The 26,215-nt window shown below is 41.7% G+C and overlaps 1 protein-coding gene across 1 annotated transcript in view; it reads right to left on the bottom strand.

Moving 5' to 3' along the window:
- LAMA1 (laminin subunit alpha 1) overlaps window positions 1-26,215 on the bottom strand; it is a 203,723-nt gene that overhangs the window by 32,694 nt on the left and 144,814 nt on the right. The window contains exons 36-45 of the mRNA XM_066579574.1: window positions 22,648-22,810; window positions 19,366-19,576; window positions 19,160-19,276; window positions 18,859-19,022; window positions 16,601-16,730; window positions 14,618-14,720; window positions 8,257-8,373; window positions 5,848-6,030; window positions 4,254-4,408; window positions 542-685 (exon numbers count right to left, since the gene is read on the bottom strand). Coding sequence (XP_066435671.1) covers window positions 542-685; window positions 4,254-4,408; window positions 5,848-6,030; window positions 8,257-8,373; window positions 14,618-14,720; window positions 16,601-16,730; window positions 18,859-19,022; window positions 19,160-19,276; window positions 19,366-19,576; window positions 22,648-22,810 — 1,487 coding nt within the window. The remainder of the gene's footprint in view (window positions 1-541; window positions 686-4,253; window positions 4,409-5,847; window positions 6,031-8,256; window positions 8,374-14,617; window positions 14,721-16,600; window positions 16,731-18,858; window positions 19,023-19,159; window positions 19,277-19,365; window positions 19,577-22,647; window positions 22,811-26,215) is intronic.

Here is a 26,215-nt window from a genome sequence, read left to right as displayed (position 1 = left end):
ATCCAGTTTTTTTCTATCACATTAACTTTTTAAGATACAGGATACCTTCCATTTTTTTATAAAAACCATACAAAATGTACATAAAATGGAAAGTCAAAAAAATTACCTGAATGTAATGTTTATTTATAGTTATGCTGTCCATACAAAGAACATATTGTTTTTCTATGTCAAATTGTAGTAGCGGTTAAGGGAAAAATTTAGGCTAATAGCTTATCCTAGAGTGTTCAATTTGTGGACAATCTCGCCTGATGCTACAACAATAGTCGACCATCATATATACATCCAATCTACGCCGGTAACGTCCCTCCATGACCTTCTTGGTGGAATCGGTCACCCTGCTCATCACTGACCGCATCAAGGTTTCAAGTTGGCTGCGTAGAAAAAGCACCTTGATGCATATGTTGCAACCAAGCATTTTGTATAAGAATCATAGAATCAAGACCTTCCAATATAGATCAGCAAACTGTAGATAAGTGTTTCATTAACCAGCACTACAGGCAGCTTGGGAAGATATAGCCTTGATATTTAATAACGGCCTCACCTGAGTGTTACTGCCCAAGTAAAAGAGAAGATTATCCGCTTCATTGGTCTTGACATTCAGTGTAAGAGTATTGAAGTTTGTAGAGCGGATTTCAGGGTGGTAAGAGCGGACACAATCTCTGTCTGCTGAGACAGCTACTTTAATCTGAAAACATAAACCATAAATCAACTTTAGTAGTTGATAAAAGAAATGGAAAGCACTTATGAACGATTTTATGCTAGTTTCTGGTATAAAAAAAGTCACAAATACCGGGTATTGTTAGTAGGAGCCCTCCATAATGTTCTATGTCTGTCTCGTCCCATTGTCTTGTCAATGTGTTGTTTGTGTAATGCATTAGGTGTATGTGGATTGAATGGTTGCAGGACTGAAAGGGTTAATATCTGCTATGTTCTGTCCTGTCTGGAAAATGTATCATATTCAGTTTATCGTTTTGTGGTCACGTGATGGTGTTATGTATATGTGTTTGCAGAATGCAAAGAAGAGTCTAGTCTAGGGTAGCGAAGAGTCAAGTTAGTGAGGAAACCATGCAGACACTGTGGAGATCGGTCTGTGTACGGAGCATGGAGGAGGCCGAGTGATTGCCTGATGCTCCGCCTGGGCCCATTCAACCCAGGGATACCCAATACTTTGCTAAGTACTGAGAGTAAGGAAACCGCTTTCTAGCAAGAAGAGTAGTGAGGGCAATTGAGTGTTTGCAGGAGAGAGAGAGTTTGCTGGGAGAGGAACTTCACAGATAACTTGTACTGTTGACTATGCAAATGCCCCGAGAATCCTCCTGGTTACACCACTGTGACTTGTTCTGTATATAGACTGTTTATGAGGACGTGAGTTCAAAAGTTTGCAGCAAACGGACAGAATTGACTGTTCCCGGTTCTTGTTCAGAAAGTTACCCTGTGTGTGGACTACTTTATTACATCTGAGAGATCTGCCGCAGAAGACGGAACGGTGGCGTCATGGGTGACAACTGGACTTAAGGTAACCCCTGGTTACTAGCCCTGTGATCTCCCCTAGTGGCACCATGGTCGGGTCCTGAGCTACCCCCAGGGGAGGAGATGGTAGAGGCCCGTGACAGGGCCTTACTCTACCCGCTGTTTCCTCGGCTGTGAGCCCGCTCCTTGGACGCTGCATTTGCGCAAAAAATTTGATAGTTTCCCCAGTTTTGCACCTACCTTGACACCTTTTCTAAAGCCGTGGGTGGGGTTTGTTAGAGGGGGTGTGATAGATTTATATTTATGTATATATTTATATTTCTGCCAGAATCTGGTGTAAATTATACCCGAAATATATGCCAGGTTGGACCCTGTCTAATTGCGCGGAGCTGCCACAGATGTACCGCATACATGTAGACAGGTGCGCCTCTTCATGTATATAGCGCACCTAAGGAAATTGTCCAAACCCAGTGCAGGAAATTCCAGGCTTAGTAAATGTCCTCCTATATTTGTTACAAATGATCTTGACTTGAAACCTTCATAACTCACGTTTATGACACTCAGATACACAAATTTGATATCAATTAAAACAGAAACGTAAGAATTTTAATTTAGTAAAACAGTCCACTAGTAAGACATCCTTGTTGCCCGTAGCAACCAATCACAGCGCAGCATTCCGTTTTTAAGCTGCTGAGGTACAATGTAAACTCTAATGGAAAGTGATGGTTTCATGGAGTGTTTAGTGATGAAGCCACCTTCCACCTTCAGGCACAGTTAGCAAACGTAATGGCAGAATCTGGGGGAAGGGGAGAAACCCACATCTACGTGGAGCGCATGCGCAACTCCCCCAAGGTGAATGTGTTTTGCGCTATAACCTGTAGGAAAGTGTACGGCCCCTTCATTTTCCATGAGGAAACAATCCTGGTGATCTCGTACCTGGACGCTACAGATATGGCTTCTGCCGCAGCTGGAAGAGGAATTACCAGGACTCCTCTTCCAACAGATGGGGCACCCCACCTCTCCTCAGTTATCACAATGAAGTCAGAAGTGAGCTCAATAGGCGACTACCAAACAGATACGATTGGCCATGATGACAGTGAATTTCTTCCTTTGGCCTCCACATTCCCTGGCCCTTACACCCATGATTTTTTTGTCTGGGGGAGTGTTAAAGAGTTTGTATGGCCCCCTTATCACCCACCATGCATGATCTGGGGCATCACAGAAGCCGTTGCATCAGTCAATCGGGATACACCACATGTATGGCAGGAACTTGACTACAGGTTCCATGTGTGCCCAGTGACAAAGGGGGCTCATACTGAACACCTCTATGTGGAAAACAGTTTTGATGTTGTGCAACAAAACTTTTTAAGTTTCTTCTTCCGTTTATATCAAATTTACGTACCCGAGTGTCATAAACGTGAGTTCTGAGGGGTTCAAATCTGGAAGATCATTTGTAATAAGCCTGCATATATTTATTGTACAATAACAATATTAATATTGTATAATATTAACATTAGAATATAGCATATTAAAGGGAACCTGGTCATCTGAGGCTATTAAACCCCCTCTACAACACTGAACTAGTGCTCAATTAAAACATATTTTGTTATAATTGCTTATTAACTCATATCTGAAAAAATATATTTTTTTTCAAAATTTCCTGCGCCGTATGCTAATTCTGACACAGCAGCCCGGTGGGCAGGCCAGGGTGTCTTGGCTCCTGGAGTCCTGGTTCCATGTTGCCGGCCATCTCTGCCACTGTGACATAGATGATATATGAGGCGTCGTCCGCAGGGTGATTAAATTTCGCTTGTGCACCAGAAGATCGCGGCCCTAGGCATGCGCTGTTCATCTGTGTCTTTTGTGTCCAGATTTGAAACACTAATATGTGCATGCGCCAAGATGTGATCTCCAGCAGTGTTATGGAACATACTCAAGGGGCCAAGATGGTCTGGCCCACCTAGCGGACCACTTGGTAAGAATTAGCATACGGCGCAGGAAATATTCAAAACTTATTTCTGCAGGTATGATTCAATCAGTGATTATAGCCAAATAAGTTTCAGAATGAGCACTGGTGCAATGTTGTATAGGTGGAGGCAGTTCAATAGCCTCAGAAGCAATGAAGAGACTGAAAAAATGGCTGCTTCTATCCAGAAACAGCGCAACTCTTGTACCCAGGCTGTATTTGGTATTGCAGCTCAGCACCAATGAATGTGGAATTCCGCTGCAATACCAGCTACAGCCCATGGAAAAAAGGGGGGAGAAGCCTTAAACACAATGTATCCTCCTCACACGAGCGTGTCGGTATAGTGTATTTGACGCACAGGTTTTGCGTGCGGAATAAGCAGTACCATTCTCCCCAAGGTCCATGTCCATGTTGCCATTCACACAAATTGCACTAAATACACTCGTAAGGAAAATCGCAGCATGTTCTATCTCGGCGTGTATTACGCACATATAAATGCCAGGTCAGTACATGGCAATTGGCGCCACGCAGCCAATACGCCATGTCACTGCATACTGGCTACATGCAGCATGTGTATCTCCCATGTGAGCCCAGCGGCCTAAGTAGAACCTTCCTCAGTATAAGGCCCATAATGTGATCTGTAGTTAATGTTTTGCGATGAGATTTACTATAAACTATATATTCTTGGTTGAATGCTGTAAATACAGTCAGGGGCTTTATACCAAGTAAAATGCGTAATTACATCCGGCTTACGATTATTGCAAGTGCTGAATAATAGCTGTGTTATGAGTAAAGAAATGCCGTGGATTTCACATACCGATGCTGCTTGTTTCCTTGCCTGATTGATCAGTTCTTTTATTTCAGATAGATTCCGGCTCAGATTTTCTTCAAGCAATTTCAATGGTTTTAATCTATCCAGTAAAATATTGGCTTGTGTCTCCACTTCCTTTATCCTGCTCTCGGCTGTTACAGCTGTACAACAGAAGACACACATCACTCCATCAATAGGTAATGACCATGTTTATGTGTATTATATCAAGGATACGCCATGCACAAGGAAAACGTTCCTACCTTTCTATGCCTAATATACAAGGGGTGGACAAAAATATGGGAACTCTGTATGAAGTGCTTGGGATTTTATCCATTAGCACCGAGGTGCTCTTTTGACCCCTACTTGGCTGAGAGCTTTCCCACCAAATTTGTGTTTACTTTACCTCTTGCCCTGCTCTGGGTGGTTTTGGGAGCCAACTGGTAACAGCAGCTGAGTGGCTCAACCCCTGACCAAAGGAACCCAGCAGCATTTATGTCATATTACCTCCACTTAAGTTGCATGGGATTATAAATTATATTTCAATAAGACACGCAGAAACCGATGTTAAGGCATGCATTTTGTACAGTGTTTCCATATTTTTGTCCACCCCTTAACTAGAAAGCATTGTCCCCCTAATGTAAATACATGTACTGATGCCCTGCTTCAGTATCTCTGTATAAATAGGCCGATCAGCCATTCAGGACTCAGAGGAAAGCACAGTGACAAGTACTGAGAAAGGATAGATTGGTTCATATTGAACCTTCCATGGAACATCAGACTACGTTCACGTGTTCTATGTAATTTCTTCAGGTTTGCAGTCACTTTTGACCGCCAAAACAATGCAGAATTCTTGATGACAAAAACCTGTAATCAATGAAGTCGATCGGTTGTGATTATCTGTTGTAAATAGAAGCTACAATGCCAGAGTCTTGGAAATAAAGCTGAATATATAATGGGGTATTTCAGGACTTTAAAAAAATGTTTCTATTGAAGACCAACAGGTCAGCAATAGATGATCGGCAAGTGTCCCTGATCAGATCCCCACCAATCGGCCGCTGTTACTGGAGGTCTCGCCTTTCACTTTCCTTCTCACTGCTGGCTCACTACACCCCCTGCAGGAAGGAAGACACTAAATGTAGTGGCTGTCGTGACTGTGCGGTGTCACTCCATTCATCTTCACTGGGACTGCCTGAAATAGTCAAGCACTTGTACTCAGCTATTTCACTCAGCATCGTTGACATGAATAGAGTGTCACCACCCATGTGCGACCGCTGCTCCATTCAATCTCCACTTCCCTACGTGAGGGTGCAGCAAGCCCACAGTGATGAGAACAGGTGGACAAGGGACTCCTGATCAGTGGGGGGCTCAGCAGTGTGGCCCCACCGACCAGACTTTTATTACCTATCCTGTGGATAGGCGATAAAAGGCAATTGTGGTACAAGGCCTTAAATTTAAATAATGTATCCGTGAGAGTCTGCTTGATACTTCCCGAATGGTCAGATTCTTAGGTCTTAATTCAACTATCAGAGAAAAAACTAAATGATATTACACATTAGCAATCCACTTATTTCCACATCTAACATGGTAGTAGACTCCATACCAGTTCTTGAGGAGTGGATAAGAAGCTCATTTGTTTTCTGCAATGTGTCATTAACCCTGGACAATGTTGACGTGGCATTCGTCAGCTTCTGGCTGAAGTTAATGATGTGGCTTAAAGTGTCAGCTGCGGAGGCATTGGCAGAGAGAGCCAGGTCCTTGGCATCCTGGAGTTTAGTGCTTGTGTCTGATGAATGAAAGAATAAGAAGTGTTATTTACTTTTTTAGTATCACAAAAAGTAAAATTCCTTGCAAATTATATCCCTCCGCTCTCTGGGCATGAACACATTTTTTCACCTCCATTACTTTTTTAGAACTTGTTAAGCACATCAGTCTGCATTACAAATAACATTGTGTGAAAGTACACTAAATTATTTGCAAATTATTCGAGACTTGATTTCCTTACATTTTGCTCTGATCAAATTATCCACCATTATTACTTTGAAGATCAGCATAAAATGGGGCTTAGAGTCATTGGGGCGGAGCCTTGCCAAAACATCCCAGATCACATAGAATGACAGATCTCTCCATATACACAAGCAGGGAGAGACAAGTCAGTCTATGTTTATAAGAGTGAGAAGCGTCTGGAGTGGCTCCACCCCAGGGGCGTAGATAAAGGCTCATGGTCCCAGGTGCAAAAGTTTATCTTGGGGCCCCCCAACTTCTCTTAACCTCTTAATGCAGAGGTGTAACTTGAAGTTCCTGGGCCCCAATACAAAACCTGTAACAGGGCCTCCAACTATAATGTTTTATTCATAGTACTGGGTTCCCTATATGGAGAAGAGAAGCGTTATGGGCCCCCTAAGGCTCGTGGGCCCGGGTGCAACCGCATGCCCTACATCCTCTATAGTTACGCCAGTGCTCCACCCCCATGACTCCAACCCCGTTCAGAGCATCAAAGTATGTTTATTCTAAAACGCTTTTCAGAATACCAGAATACCCCATACACCCTGTGGATGCCTCACACTCATGCTCTGGTATGCAGGTGGTGACAGGTTCCCTCTCAAGACCAGGCCTAGTTTGGTACTTATTGATGCAGTGACTGTTTAGGTCTTTTTAACTCCACATTTCAAAAGGGATAACATTTTTATTTTTCCTCAAGGCTATCAGGTGTGATAGAAGAGATACGTGGGGGAGGATTTGGGACCCTTAATTTCGTTTTATGGATAATGGTGGTCTTAGAATTAGGTAGGAGTATTTTATTATGTTGTTTTTCCCGTTTTCATTGTTTTGCTTTTAGAAAAAGTAATAAAATCATTCTGAAAATCTTTTTTCCATTTTTTCCATCTGTATAGCTTTACGAGGGCTTGCTTTTGCAATCCTGTAGGATGAGAAGAATTTTAGTAGCACCATTTTGAAACACTTATATTATATTGCATAACTTTCATAATTTTGTGGGGGGTGGGGTGGGATTAAAAAACAGTAATTCTGCCATAGTTTTTTGAGTTTTATTTTTATGGCATCAACCTTTCAGTATAAATTAAATGATATCTTTATCTTTACACAATAACAAAGATACCAAAATTGTGTAGAATTTGTTTTAGGTTTTTCTACTTTTTGAGAAGAATTTATGACTTAACTTGCACCAGACGTTTGATTTTGGTCAATGGGGCTTTGGAGCAAGAAAGTGCAACCCTTTCCTGTTTTATGCTGCAGCCAGCAATTTTTTTTGAAAAGTGTGTGGAGTTCTGCGGAGCCTATGGCCTGCTAAGGTCCAGCAAATTTACTATAATTTATGCCAGAATGTGGCCTAACCTATAGCACAAATCTACAAAGGTAGTATGTGCCAAACTAATGTCTACATCACTGCTCGGTGCATTACACAGTTTGTGTATCCACTGACATATAATTACTCTGAAGCTGCACATATTACATAGGCGCGCTATGTATATATGTATATTGTGCCGTGAAATTCAATTTCAGAAGCGCTACATCTGTATGCCAGGTTCTATCTGACATAGATTTGCCTGTGTGTTTACGGGACAGAGAGCGTAAATAAACATGAATTCGATGGTGTAACGTAAGGTAAACTGGAAATGAAATCTAGAATTGAAGAAAAAAAGTAATGTAAAAAACTAATTAGAAAAAGTATTGTGGTGATATGTAAAGTTTGTGTACTGTCCTACCGGGCTTCACCTTCCTTAATGAAGCTCCATGACAACCACACAGATGGTGGCGTATTATTTCTTTCATTCGGAAATGATATTAGTCACCTCTTGCAACTTTCCCAGTGGCTTTATAAAAGAATGTATCACAGTGATCCGGCATCTCTCCACGGCTCTCCAGGATAAAAGTCCATTTCATGCTATAAATAGAGCTATGTTCTCCGCTCCATTCAAGAGTCCATGGAGACTTGGCTTTCTATTACCGTTTTATCACAGAGCTACAAGAGGACGAATGATATGTTACTCACCATTTGGTAAGGTTCTCAGAGCTCGCAGATGCTCGTTTAGCTGTCTGGTAAATGCATGCGTACTCTTTTGTATATTATCTACTTTTGTCTTCAAGCCTTTCAAGCGAGACACGAGGCCTGCAAGAGAAAACACATGATGCCTGCGTTTAGAATCTTCCCCGGATGAAGACTCAAAACCATCAAAGGAAAAACAGCTCAATAGCTAAATTATCATTTAGATGTAAAATATTGCTGACCCACCACAACAAATTCAACCATAATGTAATTGGACATTATTGAATCTACAGAAGTATGGATTGTGGTTTCGGTGATTTAATAGCAGCTGGACAGCAATGTTGGTGAATAGACCCTCAATGATTATAAGCATTCTGGGTAGTTTACATGTGACTCAATAGTAGACGTGTATGTACGGTATTTAAGGTACTCAGGGTAAAAAAAAATCAAGCACCTAGAAAACGTTGTCAGTATCAAATAAAACTCTCCCTGTGTGATTGTAACATTGATAAAAAAAGGGGGTTACAATATAAGAGCAAATGGATACTTTATTGTGGAAAACTAACCCCCTGAAGAGAGGCTCTGGTACCCTGTTGGGCCATATATAACTTGGATGGAAGATGTGATATAGGCGGGCATGGAGGCTCTAGTACCCTGTTGGGCCTCCTCTAACTTGGAGGCAAGATGTCATATGGGCATGCATGGAGGCTCTAGTAACCCGTTGGAGCTCCTCCAGCTTGGACGCAAGATGTGATACAGGCGCGCATGGAGATATACAGCTTCCGTTTGGTGTCCTGCAGTTTATTGGTTGACATTTGCTGTAAATGAGCCTCTAGATTGTGCAAACCCATAGGCTGTCAAGACTGTTGTCCTAGATGGCCCCATACATGTTTTATTGGTGATAAATCTGGCGACTGGTGGGCAAGCCACAAAAGTGTGGCAATGTTGTGGCATTCCTGTGACACCCTTGCTGTGTGCGACTACGCATTATCCTGCTAGAAAATGCTTCTTGGCTACACAATGCCCTGAACTTATCACTGAGTTGTCATTGACCCTTGTGACACTACTAGGGGTGACCGACTGTCATATGCAATGGCCCCCAGACCATCACACCAGCAGTGAAGGCAATGTGTCACTCCATAGCAAGGGCAGGATTTAGCTGCTCACCCCTAGGTCTCCAGACACGAACACAGGCATCATCCATGCCCAAGCTAAACCTGGATTTGGCACTGAAAACAACCCGGTTCCATTGTGTACCAGTCCAATTTTAGAGTTTATGACACCACTGCATACAAAAGCGATGGTGGGTGTCAAAGGTAGTACACGCAATGGGTGTCGTGAGAGTAAATGTCCTTTTAGCTAAGCACCTGGAAATAGTTTTGATAGACACAAGGTCCTGTAACGATTGTGGCACCTGTTTCTAAATAGTGGACAATGAAACATTTGGAGCTCCTTACGCTTGTCGGACAATCAGACGATCATCTCTACCTTTGGTCTGTCGAGGATGTCCTAAGCGCAGTCACTTTGTGTGTATCCCCTCACACATCCACTGGTCCCAGCACCTCCTAACAGTTTGGTCAGAACTGCCCAGGTGGTGGGCAATTTATTGATGCAACCATCCAGCTTCTCACATTCTTATAATGTGCCCCCTCTCAAACTTTGCTCACTTGGCCAAATGTAGTCAATTGCATTGTAGAGGCGTCTAGTGGTCAACAAGCTCTACACAAGCTGAAAAAGAGATCACTACACACAAGTAGCCTCTAAGAGCCATTTTATAGGCCAAGCGTGGAACCACTTTTAGGGTCTCAGGTGGCAAGACCGTTCATCTAATCACACCACAACTCTAATCATTTGCATATCTGAGATGTAACTGTATGCTGAGTTTTGCAGCAAAATGGCAACTCCTTCTAGGTGCTTTTTTGACAAAGATGTAAAAGTCTATGACTCATAATCTCCTACTGAATGCATAATTTTTTGCCTACACCAGCATTTGGTCCTACAAGAGGAGACACAAAGCTTTTTTTAAATGAACATCCTGCACATCAGCACATATAGATATAGTGATTTATCCCTCACCCTGTGTTTTGGGCAGGAGGTACAACCCTATAAAAAAGGGTCTAGCTCGTCCCTCACTGTGTTTTTATATTGCTCTGTGTAGTTGGCTGCTTCTTCCTTGTGTCTACTTTTCTTTTAGGTATGTGCCTTTAATGTAAGGAAACTCTTACAGATCCATGTTTATGGAGTGGCTTCTGCACTATACATGTATTAATTTTCAATCAGCCTTAAAAGCTTTGGCTATCCTGTCATGTTTTCTTTCTCTCTTACTTTTAGGAACTTGGCACGTCTGCCAAAATTTGAAGCATGTGCATTAAATTTTCAGCTGTCATCTCAGCTGCTTCTCCCCGCTTTCCTGTTATCATTAGGGGCAAGCACAGAAGTAGTAGGGCATTTTTGTTGTGTTGTCTTTTCAGCCAAAGCATGTGCAATACATTCCAGCCGCTAGGGTAGCTGAAGGGGAACACGGTGGCCAACTCTGTTATGGACAAAAAGTTTAACGTTTATTTAAAAGAAGTCATCTGTGATCTTTCTGATTTTTTTCTACTTAGGTTATCCATAGATGATTGGCGGGGTCCACGGCTCCGTGCCATTCAGCTGATTACTAATGCCGTTGTCACTATGGAAAGACAGCACTGCCCATAGTGCAGCGATCTGGGTTGGTATTACAGGCACAGCTCATTCAATTCAATGAGAGCTGCACTTGAAATACCAACCTGGGGCGCTGCGCTATGGTCAAAGCAATGTACATTCTGTGCTTCCCATAGTGACAGTGGCACTGGTAATTAGCTGATCAGTGGGGATTTGAGCAGTGGATCCACACTGATCATCTATTGATGCCTGTCCTAAGAAAAGGTTATCAAAAGAAAAAAGTCAAAAGAATCTCAGAAAACCCCTTTAAAACTACATTTTGCTGTTTGAACCTAACACTTCTATGGCATTAGTGTTATTAGGGTAATTGATTGCTAAAAGTGTTGTTGAACGTGCTTTAAATTAGATATATTAGCTTTGGGTTTTTTTCTTGCCAGTTTTGCAGAGGTTTATTTATTCTCTACAACCAAGATATGCTGTTTTTTACTGGATAGACTAGTTAGAGTCTGATCCTTTATGGTCTATGCACCTGTGCCAGATCCACATCAAGTAAGTTGGGTTTTTCTGTCAGGTTGCAGAGTTTGGTATTGTGTTATACTTTTGTGTTTGTTCACTACTGCATTGTTTTCTCCTTAGACATTTAATATGTAATCTGGAAATTCTAGGTGTCAGTTCTCTTCTAAGAGATGTCACTTAGCATGCCAGAATTGTGTTTTTCCTCTTCCAGAAGATTCTGAGAACCGTATCTACTGTGAGTTGCATTTTCCACTCCTGTTTGTAGATGCGTTTCTATTTTATATCACCCTTTTTTCAAGGAGACAGCTTGACTGCTGAATCTGGGAGATCTTCACTGGCTGTCTCCCATGAAAGGACCTGAGTGAAGGATTTTTTCTGCTCTTATTTTAGAGAATACTGGGAGGATCTTCAGCCATCCTCTTGTAGCAATAGAACAAGAGGAAGTTTGGCCTTTCATTTTACTGAAGATTTCAGAGTCATAGATGAGACTGATGTATCGTTCTCAGGTGAAGATGAAGCATCTAAGGCTAAATTCCTCATGGACCACATTGAGAAATTAATCAGAGCAATCTGCTTTTAAAATCAGGAGCCAGCTATGTCTTATGAAGAACAAATATCTTTATCCAGAAAAACAACCTACTATTGTTCAGAGATTTAAATCCCTGTATGTTATTGATAAGAATCATAGAATGGCAGAGTTGGAATGGACCTCCACGGTCATCAGGTCCAACCCCCTGCTCAATGCAGGATCACTAAATCATCCCAGGCAGATGTCTGTTCAGCTTCTGTTTGAAGACTTCCAGTGAAGGAGAACTCACCACCTCTCGTAGTAACCTGTTCCACTCATTGATCACCCTCACTATCAGAAGCTGAGGAATGGGGATATCTGCCTGCCAGATTCTGTCTACGGCTAGCTGGAGAGCAATATGGCTAAAACCCTGGGCAGAGAATGATCCATCGAAAAACAGCCAGAGAGGAGTTTCAGCCAGGAAGGCTCTTTGGAACAAATTAGCCAAGCTTATGATCAACTTCTCGGATAAAAAAGGGAACTCTCTTTCAGTTGCCAGGGGCAAAAACAATATGTTCATTATAACTCAGTTCCATCTTCTTTTAGATCTGAACTGCCTGAAGAAAAGCCCCTTCCCAAGTAAGTCAATGCAGAACCTGAAACCAGGCATCCCAATTTCTGACTTGGTAAAAAATCCATGGGCTCTATAGCTGAAGTTCACTCTATCATAATGGGCTAAAGAATCACTTCTGTAGTGAAAGCACCTAAATCATGGGAGAAGTAAGGTTCCCCCACAGTGGACAGCCTTCACTACAGACACATCCAGTAAAGGATAGGCGCTCACGATGAGGGCATGGCAACACAAGGTCTCCAGAAGAATGGGTGCTGTCCTCCAATGCCAGGGAGCTGAGAGCAGTGTCCATGGCTCTACCCCAATTTCATCACGTTCTGTAGCACAGAGCAGTCAAGAGTCCAGTCAGACAATGCCACAACAGTGATTTATATAAACCAGCAAGGGGTAACAAGGTCCCCGACACCTTCTAAGAGAAGTGTCTCAGGTTGTGACCCGGGCATAACCATATTCAGAAGATATCTCCGGAGTTCATATTCAAGAAGAACCGCAGGTATGGGTAGATCAGTTGATAGCAACTTATTTCAGATAAGTGGTCTCTTCATCCCAAGGTATATTCTTAGATAGTGAGCAAATGGTTCTATCTGAGAGCAATTCATGGCATTAATTTTTTCTCCCCTAAAGACATCCAGAATACTCTGTGAGAGAAACATGTTGGAAGGGCATGGCAATATTAGAAAGATATAAGAGTGAAGTTCTTGTTAGGGCCATTCTTGTCAGTGCGATTGCTCTATTTGTCAATCAGGCTCCAAAATCTACTGTAGCAGGTAGCTAAAAGAGAGGATTAGAGTCTGCTATGGGGTATTTAAAGGAGATGTCCCGCGCCGAAACGGTTTTTTTTTTTTTTTAAACCCCCCCCCCCCGTTCGGCGCGAGACAACCCCGATGCAGGGGTTAAAAAAACCACCCGCACAGCGCTTACCTGAATCCCGGCGGTCCGGCGTCTTCATACTCACCTGCTGAAGATGGCCGCCGGGATCCTCTGTCTTCATGGACCGCAGGGCTTCTGTGCGGTCCATTGCCGATTCCAGCCTCCTGATTGGCTGGAATCGGCACGTGACGGGGCGGAGCTACACGGAGCTACACGGAGCCCCATAGAGAAGAGGAGAAGACCCGGACTGCGCAAGCGCGGCTAATTTGGCCATCGGAGGGCGAAAATTAGTCGGCACCATGGAGACGAGGACGCCAGCAACGGAGCAGGTAAGTAAAAAACTTTTTATAACTTCTGTATGGTTCATAATTAATGCACAATGTACATTACAAAGTGCATTATTATGGCCATACAGAAGTGTATAGACCCACTTGCTGCCTCGGGACAACCCCTTTAAGATGCTACATCTCCTCCTCAAGGCATCCGGACTCTTGTCAAGAGCCCCAGCTACACTGTAGGCAAAGCATGTTCAAGTTCTTGCCAAAAACATATGTTGTGTGGTATTTTGGAGCACACCCAATGCCTTTATAAGGCATTACCAATTGGATTTCTCTGGTAGAGAAGATTCTCTGTTTGGTTGTTCAGTGTTGAATTATGCTTCATCCCACCACTTAGTTAACTTATTACATCCCCATATGTATATGTGCTTCTGTGCAGGACATTTAGGAAGGACTGAATTTAATACATATATTCTTCTTCTTTCCTGTAGTCCAAACAGCAGCACATAATTACCCTCTCAATACAATTTTTTTGATAAATGTTTTAAAAACTCCTGGTTTGATCTCTGAAAAAGACACAATGTTGGGAGGAATTATACCTCTCCTTGTAGGGTTGTGCAGACTTTTTAATTAAATCTTTGTTTCACCTATCCAAAACACATAGTAGGTGAACACATATATACTGCGGTTTGGACTATGGGTAAGAAGAATAGCATATTAAATTCAGTCTGTATACTCCTCAAATTCTACTTTTGGCTAGTAGAAAAAAAAAGGAATGCAGTAAGCCACACGGAAGACTGACTTCAAACAAGATATAAAGGAGTTGGTTTAGAAAAGACAGACCAAGACAACTTTCTACCTACATATACAAACAACAAGATCTTATATTTACTTGCAACACAATAATACAAAAAGTACCTTCTGTGTTTTGACTTAAATTTTTGGAGTCATCTAGAAGTTTGGTGCTGACATTTATAGAGTTCTTAGATACAGAACCTAAAGATCCCTTTGGTCCAGAAGCCTTTGGAAAAGTTGGAAAAATGTTCAACTTAGTCATGGCTCAGTATTGCAGAGAAAGTACAGGAAAAAATACATTAATGGTGGACAAAACGTGTTATTAGTAATCAGCATATTTCACATCACACCAGTAATCCTTCTCTTCTGCAAACTTTAAGAGATACATTGTGTAATAGTGCTCATGTATAAGACTATTTTGAAAGGTGCCATGACTTGTACCATGTGCTAGTATAAAAAATGCTTCCCCAGTCAAAGACCCCCCCTACATCCCCGCTGGAATGTCATGCATTTTCACAATAATTTATGAAATTTTTGCCTTCGTAGACCACATATAATTATTTATGGGATCAAACGCTTTTGAGTGCATGGTTTCACCAAGATTGGATGGTTTCACTTCTTTTAAAGGCTAGGCTCAATGAAGAGAGAATAAACAAATATGAAATGCTTAGAAAAATGTTCTTTTCATGGAAAATGAAATTAGGAACAAAAGTGTGCGGTAGATTCACGTTGTTGTTCTCCTTATAAAAGATTAATTACCTTCCTGCTGACTAGAACTGAAAGGAGAGAATGGATCCAAACACTTATCAAGAAGGCAGGTTTAATTACTTCTAAATATAGCCATATAATGTATACATCTGCAATGAGCAAAATGGATGTTTCCTGTATTTTGTAACATGACAATAAGTCATCTCTCGTCGGCGAACATAAGTAGAGTCAGACAAAAATAAAAACACAAGAGAACCATTTTCTTTTTTTAAACCCAATAGTGGAAAAAAAACTAATTATCATATTTCATTTTGGGATAAATATCTACATCTTAGATAACTCCACCATTATACATAATTGTATTTAATTATCAATGTCTTTCTGAGAATCTAGAAAGTTTTATAATATTCCACTTTATTGGCCCCCTAGAGGCTAGATTATTTTTTCTGGGCATGGTGACCATATTAATACAAAAATATGTTCTAATTTATCAATTTAGATATCATATGAAGGGTAATTGTAGTTTATACTATAGGTATCCCGCAGACTAGTTGATTGTAGGATGGTTGCACTGCTTGAACTTGGGATAAGATGCATTGCAGTCACAAAACTCCATAGGTATACAGATGTGCCTGTCCCAACTTAGTCCTTAACCCTTTCCAATCCAATTTGCATCCTGGTTTTCCTAGGGGCTTACTCTTTTTCTGCCGTTATACAACAGCGCTATCTGCTGGCTAAGCCAGTACTGCATGAGGTGACACGTTGGATAGGCTCTGACAGCAGACGGCTGGCAATACACAGTAAGAGAACCCCGACGGGCGTCTTCCAACATCTGAGCTGTCCAGCCTTAAATCATAATTTCTTCAGACGTCAGACAGTGGATTGGAAAGGGTTAAAGGAGTATACTTATCTCAGCTTTTTTAAAGCCGAGATGGGAAACCGCTGTCATGGCTATCGGTGCTTACAGAAAGAGCCAAGTGCTTAGTCCAACACTGTTTCCGCAGCTTCCATTGAAGTGAATGGGAGCTACATAAGCAGCATAGCACAGTGTGCTACACTGTTTTCATAAATCCCCAAGATCCTTAACAAAATTCAAGCCAAGGTAAGGGTGGACACATCTGTACATTTTTTTTCCAATAGAAGTTGATAGTCTTCCATACAGGACAGTCATAGTCAATTCAGCTCAGCTCGAGCTACAAGAGGAAAATCCTAAGTGGAGGATCTCCATTAGTATGTTCTAGTATGGCATATGCAATGTGTTGACTAAAATAGACCCAGACATATATCATACATATTTGAGACTTCAACCCTATATATATAGGTATACTTAACTAGCTATTGATTTATTTTAAAACATTTTTGCAGGTGTATGCTTCATAAATTTGAAATGTTACTTACAGTCCCAGTGACCATGGAGTTAGCCTGCTCCACCACTGCATCAGCCTGTTCAATCACACTTTTGATACCTGAATGAGCCTGCACAGCATTAGTGGCATTCAATGAATTATTCCTCATACCTGAAAGAGAACTAGAACATGGAAATTTGGCTTAAAGGAGTTGTCCGCCAGATAAAGTTAATTTTTTTTTTGGAGATACAACCTGCAAATACAAGCGAATAAAATACACACTAAACCCCCATTTAAGTAGCCCTTTCCGCTTACCTGAACTAGCTTTTTATCTTCTTTGTAAAAATTCTCTTCAAAGATGGCGCCGGGGGTCTTCTTCTATGGTGCACCGCGGGACTTCTCCCATGGTGCATCACAGTATATGCTCCGACGTGCGCGCTCCCGATGGTGTGTTCTTGGCTCTTCTTCCAGCAGCAGCGGCAGGCATATTAGCACTTTCTGCTTAGGTTAAGCAGCGCTGCTGATTAGAGCCACCTGATTGGCTCTTCGGCACCACGTGACTACACAGCGTGCACCAATCAGGTGGCTCTAATCAGCAGCGCTGCTTAACCTAAGCAGAAAGTGCTAATATGCCAGCGGCAGGCAGACACTCACTCCACTGGTATCTGAAACCAGGAAGTGAGTGTACTGCGCATGCGCCGACTGGCGGCGCACGTCCCCTGCAATGATTTGGGAAAGAGCGCGGTCCCGGCGGAAGAACGAAGGACTGCGCATGCGCGGAGGGGAAGAGACGCATTCCCACGCCGACGAGAGCTGCTGCCGGCCCGACAAGAAATCCAGACGATTTCTTGTCGTAACCTGGGACGACCGAGGGGCAACACAGGGGGGGGGGGCACTACTAAAGGTAAGTGAATAACTTCTTTTTGCAACATTTTCCATGCACAATGTACATTACAAAGTGCATGGAAATGGGCAAACAGAAGTAATGAGATATGATGTTTATGGCCGGACAACCCCTTTAAATATAAGAAATATTGTATCCTCTTCGATATAGAAACATTTATTACAGGAGTGTGCATAGTTTGTACATAGTGTAGAAACAATGCAAAAATGCAAAAATGTAAAACAATTTGGAAATTATATACAGAGATACGTAATGCAGTAGAGTGAAATGTGGAGAATATGATATTAGAGTTGGGTTTTTCCTTGACTTGTCTCTAAACCACACATATCCCGAGATGTATAGTCCGAGATGTTAAACAAGCAGCATAAAAATGTATACATCCGATGGATACCTCAATGGATGCCGTAGAGAAAAGGAGAAGCACCACAGGCTTCCAAAAAGTGGTTGTCTTTATGGATTAATAAAGACAACCACTTTTTGGAAGCCTGTGGTGCTGCTCCTTTTCTCTACAACGATTTGATAACAGGATCCCAGGAGTGGGGATCAGTGAAGCTTGTGATCCACGCCTCACACCTGACGGTGGTTTACAACTGAGTGCTGCTGCTACTTTACCTTTTGTGTGGACCTCAATGGATGCCTTCCATCCAATATCCGATACTAATAGACTTCCTTGTTAAAAAGACTTTTAACAAGGGAGTCTATTAGTATCTATTACTGCGTTTAAATATTTATCCAATTTCCGAGAAAATGAATAAAATATGTATGTCAACTGCCAACTACCACCACAAGAGCCAACTGACACCAGAAGAGCCAACTGCCACCTAAAGGGACAACTGCTACCTGATTAGTCAAATGACACCTGAATAGCCAACTGCCATTTTGGAGCCAAATGCCACCAGAAGAACCATCTGCCATTTCGGAGATGCTTTCTACTTGAGAGACAACTGCCATCTGAGTAGCCAACTACAACTTTAAAGTAAATTAACACCTGAAGAGCCAACTGCCATTTTAGAGACAACTACCATCTAAACAAGAGTTAGATGCTACTTTAGAAACAACTGCAACGGTAGAGCCAACTGCCAGCTGAGAAGTTAACTGCCTATTTAGAGATAATTGTGACTTTAGAGCAAACTGCCACCTGAAGAGCCAACTGCCACCTGAAGAGATACCTGATCATTTTGGTACACTTTTACCTGGACACGAGGATTGTGTTCATGCAGATTATGGCGCTTACACATCTAATGCCTATTATCAAATTATTCATAGATTCAGATTTGCTCACTCAGAAATGTAATGAAATATCATCTCAGACTCCCTGATTTATAGAGAAGAATGTAGTGACGTACCAGTCCAGCAATGCAGGTGTTGGGACAATTTAGCCTAACCGTTTATAGCAGAACGTATACCTGTTTAGAGAGTCAGCAAGACTCTGCAAACTAGTTGCATGATCTTCAGCTTTATAGACCAAATCAAGGACATCTCGCCTGGACATTTGCATCACAAGTTCATCCACATGGTGTCTCAGCTTGGTATTCCACATGATGAACATTTCCTGGTGCATCTCCAGAGCCTGAAACAAAACACATTATATCGGGATGTTTTTTTTTTTACATGAGTGATTGCATCAGCAGAAATGTAAGGGCATATATGACATAACCTAAATAATCCCACTCATATGACTTTAATGGATTACAATGTGAGACATACCGAAGTTGCATTTATGGTGTCTTCTGCTAGAAGAACTGCCTCATCGACCAGGCCAAGTCCTTCTTCAATTAACATTACGGAGTGATTCTTGTTTTCCTGGAGAGTTAGCTTTTTTACCTGGAGATGGACATCACACCATTCATCACATACATTATTAAATGCATCACAAACTTACAAATAAGAAAAAAACCCAACAAATAACGTACATAAAACTCTTCAAGATTCTTTTGGATGGGAATCAACAGGTTCTTGGTGCTATTGGTTTTTGAAGCAGATTCTTGAATGAAGTCTTTAGCTGCAAGTAGACTGTTGTTGTGTTGTTCTAATGTGTTCTCAAGACTTTTCATTAACTTCAGCAAGTCTTTTTGTGGCTTCTCAAACATATTCTGAACTCTGAACAATACGTCTTCACAGTCTCTGTGGAGGCAAGAATAGAACAAGTAAAAAAACTGCTAAATAAATGTTCAGTACTTTTGTCATATAAAGTGTGATCAACTTTTTTTTACTATTTTTGGACTACACACCGAACACTGCTAACAGACATAGCTAGGCACTTGTATATGGGCAACCATACAGTACCCAAGGTTTTTTCCTTTTTTTTTTTTTTTTTTTTAGAGGCATAGGAATATAATTATCTGGTGTTCATATAGATCACACATAGAAGGATAATCTAAAAGTTTCATAGATGGGCCAAAAATGAAGCTGAATTTGACGATACACTTAATAATATACCTAAAATATTGCTTTAGGAATGAGACAGGTATTGTACATCTTGAAGGGGCTATCCAGAGAGAGATACCCACCCCGATGCAGTCCCATTCCAGCAGCGCCAGCACCCTAACCCCCAGCCTGCCTCTCACACCAGACCACGCGCCACGGACCCACCACTGCCGGTGACGTCATTGGTGCGGCTGGCCAATCGACTAACTTCAGCAACCAAGCGAGCCCTTTTCTCTGTTATGGCTGTTGTTGGATTAGTTATTAAAATTAGTCAGTCAACGAGCACCTGCAATGATCTTATTGACAATGAGAGGTCCATACCGCATGACTCAGTGCCAGAACCAGGCCCGAAGTGAACGTACCAGCACTGCCGGACCCGAACTAGACCAGCGCAAGCCACCCCCCGGACAACCCCCCCAAATGAGAGATAACTAATTTATAAAGAACCACATTCATTTGCAGGCAAATCTCCATTGAGTTTCCAATTTGATTACCTCTACCTGTCAAATACTTATGGTATACCTATGGTATATGTAGATAAGCATTTGGATATGGATTAGAAATCTGTTAGGTCCTTTAATGTTATAGTTTAAAACCCAATGGTACAACATTCATGAAAGATAAAGTCAACATCAATCCTATAAAGGGGTATTCCGGCCAGGGGACAAACCCCCGAACCAAAACCCATCCACTGCTGATCCATTCATTTTCAATGGGATTGCCAAAGATAACCAAATACAAAGCTATTTCCATCAGCCCAATTAAAAGGTATGGAGCAGCGGCTGCTCAAGCTCAACCTGCCCTCCATTCAGTGAGATATAAGAAGCAACAAGGAAATGAAGAGGACAGGGAAAAACTGAACCCCTATTTTCTGGATCGGTGAGGATAGGTTTTGTCCTTTAAGCAGATTCATTTAATTTGCTTGAAAAGTATGACTCTGATAGTTGGAAAGAGACTATGATCAAAGAAAACTTGAATTAGCCTTGAATCAATTTAAAATCGATGGGTGTCTGGTCATTGGCAACCTCCCTGAACAGTAGAACAAAGAGGCATTGGTGTTCACCCCTTTACCGTAGACTCCAGCACAATAATGTCCACAAGAGTGTGTCTGCTATTGCAGCTCAGCCCATTTAAGTGAACGGGTGAGCATGGCTGAGCTGTAGTACCAGTGCCCCTGTTTCTATGTCCTATTGATCACATTTCTATAAACAGATAGCCAATTCTAAAGATAGGCAACCAACTAAAAATCCTGGAAAGCATTATTTAAGGCAGTCTCATCACATTTATAGAATACATACAAATGCATCTGAGAAGATAGGAGAATAACAAAATATTCCTTCATCCTTCTGAGAGATATTTGCAAGCTACCAGGCTGACTGAAGAAGAGTGACCTTGCATAGACTTCACTCAGCAACCTAAGATCAGGGTTGCCAACCATCCAGAAACTCCTTGACAGTCCTTAAAAATAAGGCACTTTTTCCCAGTGTCTGTGAGAAACAATAAATGCAACCAAGATTTTTTTTGAGGCTGTTGGGACTTCAGCAAGTTATTATGACTGTAAGGCCTTATTCACGGGAGGGGTTTTACGTGGCTAATTTAGCTGCGATAAAAAATCGCGACCATGTAAAGCATTGGATTCCAATATATTCAATCACATGGGTGATTTTTAGCCCGGTCTGCGAAGATAGCACATTGGCGGCCAAATATGCCGGCCGATGTTTTGCCGAGCCCGTAAAGGATAGGACTTTCCCTATCTTTCGGCTGCAATCAGCTGGTGACTCCCATAGGCTTCTATGGGATCAGCTGGCAAAGGGAGGGGGAGGGAGTTCAGCAATGGCTAGTGCTGCTAAACCATGTCAGCTGGTTCTATTGAGCCAGTAGAAGGATTTTTGAAGATTTCTCCTGACCAGAGGAATTCCGGCAGCGTATATACCTGGGCAAAAAAACGCGAGATTTATCCGCAACTTGGTCGGGGCTTTATCCTACCCATGTGATTTTCATCTGGCCCAAAGTCGCAAACCTCGTGTGAAAAAGGCCTAAATATCATCATTTTCCAGCTCACAGTAAATGCTGGTAATGAGTTCATATCAGTTTCTGACCTACAAACATTTATTATTTATAATTAGAGATGAGCGAGTATACTCGCTAAAGTTAATTGCTCGAGCGAGCATTGCCTTTAGTGAGTACCTGCCCGCTCGAGACTGAAGGTTCGGGTGCCGGCGGCGGGCAGGGAGCTGCGGGGAAGAGAGTGGGGAGGGACGGAGGGAGATCTCTCTCTCTCACTCTCTCCCCCCAGCTCCCCCTGCTGACAGCCGCTACTTACCGCTCCCCCGCGCCGGCACCCGAACCTTTCATCTGGAGCGGGCAGGTACTCGATAAAGGCAATGCCCGCTCATCTCTATTTATAATCTTTTTCATTCAATATGTTTTCCAATTTGTCCATAAAAAACATTGTCTGTCTGTGATTTTTTAATAAGTTGTCCGGAATGAGATAAATTCAGGTTGGCAGCCATGTCTGAGACAATTTCCAAGGAATTGGCTGGCTTAATTGGGCCAAAGAGTCTCGTGTGTTCTTCAGGTGGAGAATAAAAAAACACATCTGATAATTTAATGGGTTATTTTAATTAAAGCTTAACATCTTGAAGCTTCTATCTGTTTGGGTTTACAGAAACTAATCCTCTAAGAAAACAGTAACTAATGGGACTTATTATATGACGGAGTTCAATGTGTTTTCTGTATGATAATACAGTGCAGATAAATATACTTACTTAAGGCTTTTAGTAGCATTTTGGTAAAGATCATCGAAGTCGTTCGTGCTCATTGATTCAAGCTTAGATGAAACGTCCTCCTGATAATCACGCATAGTGCTGTCGGATAGCCGGATATCACTGCCAATTGTCTTGTTTAAACTTTCTGCTACTTCTATAAGAACTGAAAAAAGTCCAGAAAAAGAATAAAAATGAGCTGTAATACATAATAGCTACTATAATTTGAAGTTAACTTCTTCTTGACTGTCCTATGCAAATTAATAGGCCTCCCTGGCAGAACGTATGAAGTGTGCAATTGGCAGGGAGAGGGTTAATGCATAATGAAATACATGTCATTATTCTACAGAACTCTTCATAGAGTCAAGAGTAGAGTTGAAGAAATATCTAAAAACAAGAAAACTGGTAAAAGTACTGTCAGCTGTCCAAATAAAGATTTTCTTTCTTAAATCATGGCATGCGGTATACTTTAGACACCATTATATATCACTCCAGCAGTCAATAGGGCTTGTTTTAAGTGACCAGGCAATAAGATTTGATTCTACACATAAAGATTAGCAGAGTTGTAAAAGTTTGCTTTACTGGCATAGACAGGAGAATTTTCTATTAAGGAGCCGTATTTCTTACATATAAGACAATAGAGAGTTAAATACTTTAATCAAGCTCCTGATGTCAATCTCCTTTTATTTACATCAGGGAAATTGTGTCACATAAAATGGGCAAATTAGCCAGCATTGAAATCCAAGAGAAAAAAAAATCAAAGCGTTATAGATTTCTAATAGACAGCAATTGTATAGAAAACAAAAAGTCGGGTCTTGGTTTATCAAGCATAGAGACCATACTCTGCATACTAATGCTGGGAGTGCACGTGTATTTCTTTAGTTGATGCCTGAATACGCAATTTTGTTTCTATGCATCTGAGATACTGAGCAATCATACAGATTGCCTCTAAGTCACTGCACTATCTGTACCATCTGACTTTTTTTTTTTTTTAAATCGTTTGCTAATTCATTACTACAAACAGTGCTATACGAATGCCTGTCGAATCCATCTGAGCTCCTGATGAACCACAATTTTCCATTGTGGGGAAACGCGTCGAGCACAATTCATTCTAACACTCTGACTATGAGTGTCCGATTGTGAAAAATCCTTATTATAGGGAAAACTCTTTCTCTTTGCCCGTGATTGATGCCAAAGAGTTTGAGATACTGACACGTCCCTATGTTGGATACTGTCTAAGACAGCAATCACTCTGGTGGATCACTGCAGCATCTCAATATCAAGTTGGAGGAGCATCTTACCTCCAAATCTTGATGCTGCATGATCTTTACCAGTTTTGGAAGTGACTAAGTTCTTTCTATCACTTACCTGTAGCACTGATCTGCTATCTGGCCCCACACACATATCCGGTCTTTGAGTGGAGGCCAGTGATATACCAAAAAATAACTGACTTTTTTGGTTTATATATTTTTTTTGTTTGTGTGTTAGCCCATTTATGTTTTTTAATATACCCCTAATAAAGAATTTATATTTTAGTCTGTTACTGTGAAAAGGGCTTACCTGTAGTTATATAGACTTTTTCCGTCCCAGTGATTAGTTCTCTAGTTTGATGGCGGGCTTCCTTTCTAAGGATCTCAATACGTCTCAGTGGCTGTCTGAGGCTGGTGCGGTCTTTTCGGAGGGTGAATTTAGGTCCACATACCAGAATCATTCCATTGAAAAGTGTTTCAAAGATCTCACATTTTCATATCGCGAATATATAAGAAATTGGTGGGAGGTACAGGGTCTACAGAAATATATTGAGCATCGTATTGTCCCCAGGGGCCTACGAAACCCGATTTTACCACCCAAACGTCTCCAAAATCCTACATTCCTCAAAAAATGGGAAGATGAATCTACTCTAGCATCTCTAAGGCTTATCAATCTTTTATTAGATGAAGAAAAATCTACACTTGAAACAAACCAGAAAAAACTAGAAGAACATATAGAAAGAGCAAAAACTTTTAGCGCAGATCCTGAGTATTTAACAAAAGAAAAAACTTTACATCTGAATATTGAAAAATTTACGATCCAAATTAAAGATCGTAAACATACACAGTTCAGTCGAGATCTCCTTGACTTCAAGGATAATCGAGCCTATACCAACACCGTAGGCAGATCTGAAACTGAATTTAGCTCTTCAGATTTCTCAGAGAGCGAGTCACTTCCTTCTAGTCGTTCTACATCACGTCGTTTCAAAACACGTTTCCAACCTCGCAATAAAGGTCGCGGTCGAAAACCGCAGGAAACGGTTTTTGCAGAGCCTCCCATCTCCCAATATTTTTTGAGGGGGAGACGTGAAGGGCCGGCCCCCCCCCCTGACATCCTCTACTCTGCTTCTTCCCCCAACCTCTCATCCGGACCATAGAGACTGCACAGGAACGGACTCGAACATGTTACCCATATCTGAGACGGACCTAATTCCCATTGAAGACAAGTTGCAAGTTGTCAACTTGTCTGATTATAATCTTACATCACAGGAGCTGGGCCTGTTGGAGAGGGGGCTGTCCTTCGTCCCCACGACCCGTTTTAACCCGTTCGTGTGGACGAAGGACATCTCCCTCTTCACCCGCAAACTAAGATGGAAAAAATTTTTTGCCATCAAAGATAAAGAACGACTCAGAGCAATGGGCCTGGATTTGGCAGATCTTCAGGGCCTTCAGATTCTGCAGGATCTCGAGAATGAGAATATGAGAATTGAAGGCATGGGTCCTTTTACGGACCTTAAACCTTCCTGTAGATACAATCCCCCGGCACTGCATAGTCCGGAAATAGACATCTTCAAGAGATTGGTAAAAAACGATCTTAAAACCTTGAAAACCTCTTTAGGTCCACATTCCAATCTGACACAAGGGGAAACTAAGGCACTCAAAAATCTCGAAAAAAATTCTGCGATTATTATAAAGCCAGCTGATAAAGGCGGCAATATTGTGATTCTTAATAGATCACAATATATTGACATGTGCCGCCGACTTTTGAATGATCCCTCCACCTATGGTACTCTCTCATGTGACCCAACAAATTCATTTTTGGTCCTACTGCGTGATCTTTTACAACGGGAACTGGCTGCTGGGAATATTGATACTAATGAATACCGCTTCATGTACCCTCCAACTCCAACCATCGCTACGTTTTATGCACTGCCAAAGGTGCATAAGGGTACTAACCCTATCAAGGGACGTCCTATCGTATCGGGGGTAAACAATCTCACCCAGAATGTTAGCATTTACATTGATAAGATCTTGCGCCCATACGTTCTCTCATTGAGATCGTATGTTAGAGATACGATGGACGTCCTGCGTATTCTTGATGGCATTACAATCGAACCCGATGTCATCTTAGCATCACTAGACATCGAAGCATTGTACAGCTCCATCCCTCATGACGGCGGTTTGACAGCAGTGTCTTCCTTTCTCCAACAAAGGGGTGCACATTACAATAGCCACAACCAGTGTGTCGTTGACCTACTGGAATTCATCTTGAAGCACAATTATTTTGTGTTTGACTCCGAGTACTTCCACCAGCTCAGGGG

The sequence above is a fragment of the Eleutherodactylus coqui genome, chromosome 9, assembly GCF_035609145.1.
Source record: "Eleutherodactylus coqui strain aEleCoq1 chromosome 9, aEleCoq1.hap1, whole genome shotgun sequence".
NCBI lineage: Eukaryota > Metazoa > Chordata > Amphibia > Anura > Eleutherodactylidae > Eleutherodactylus > Eleutherodactylus coqui.
This window is presented reverse-complemented; position numbering and strand designations above follow the sequence as displayed.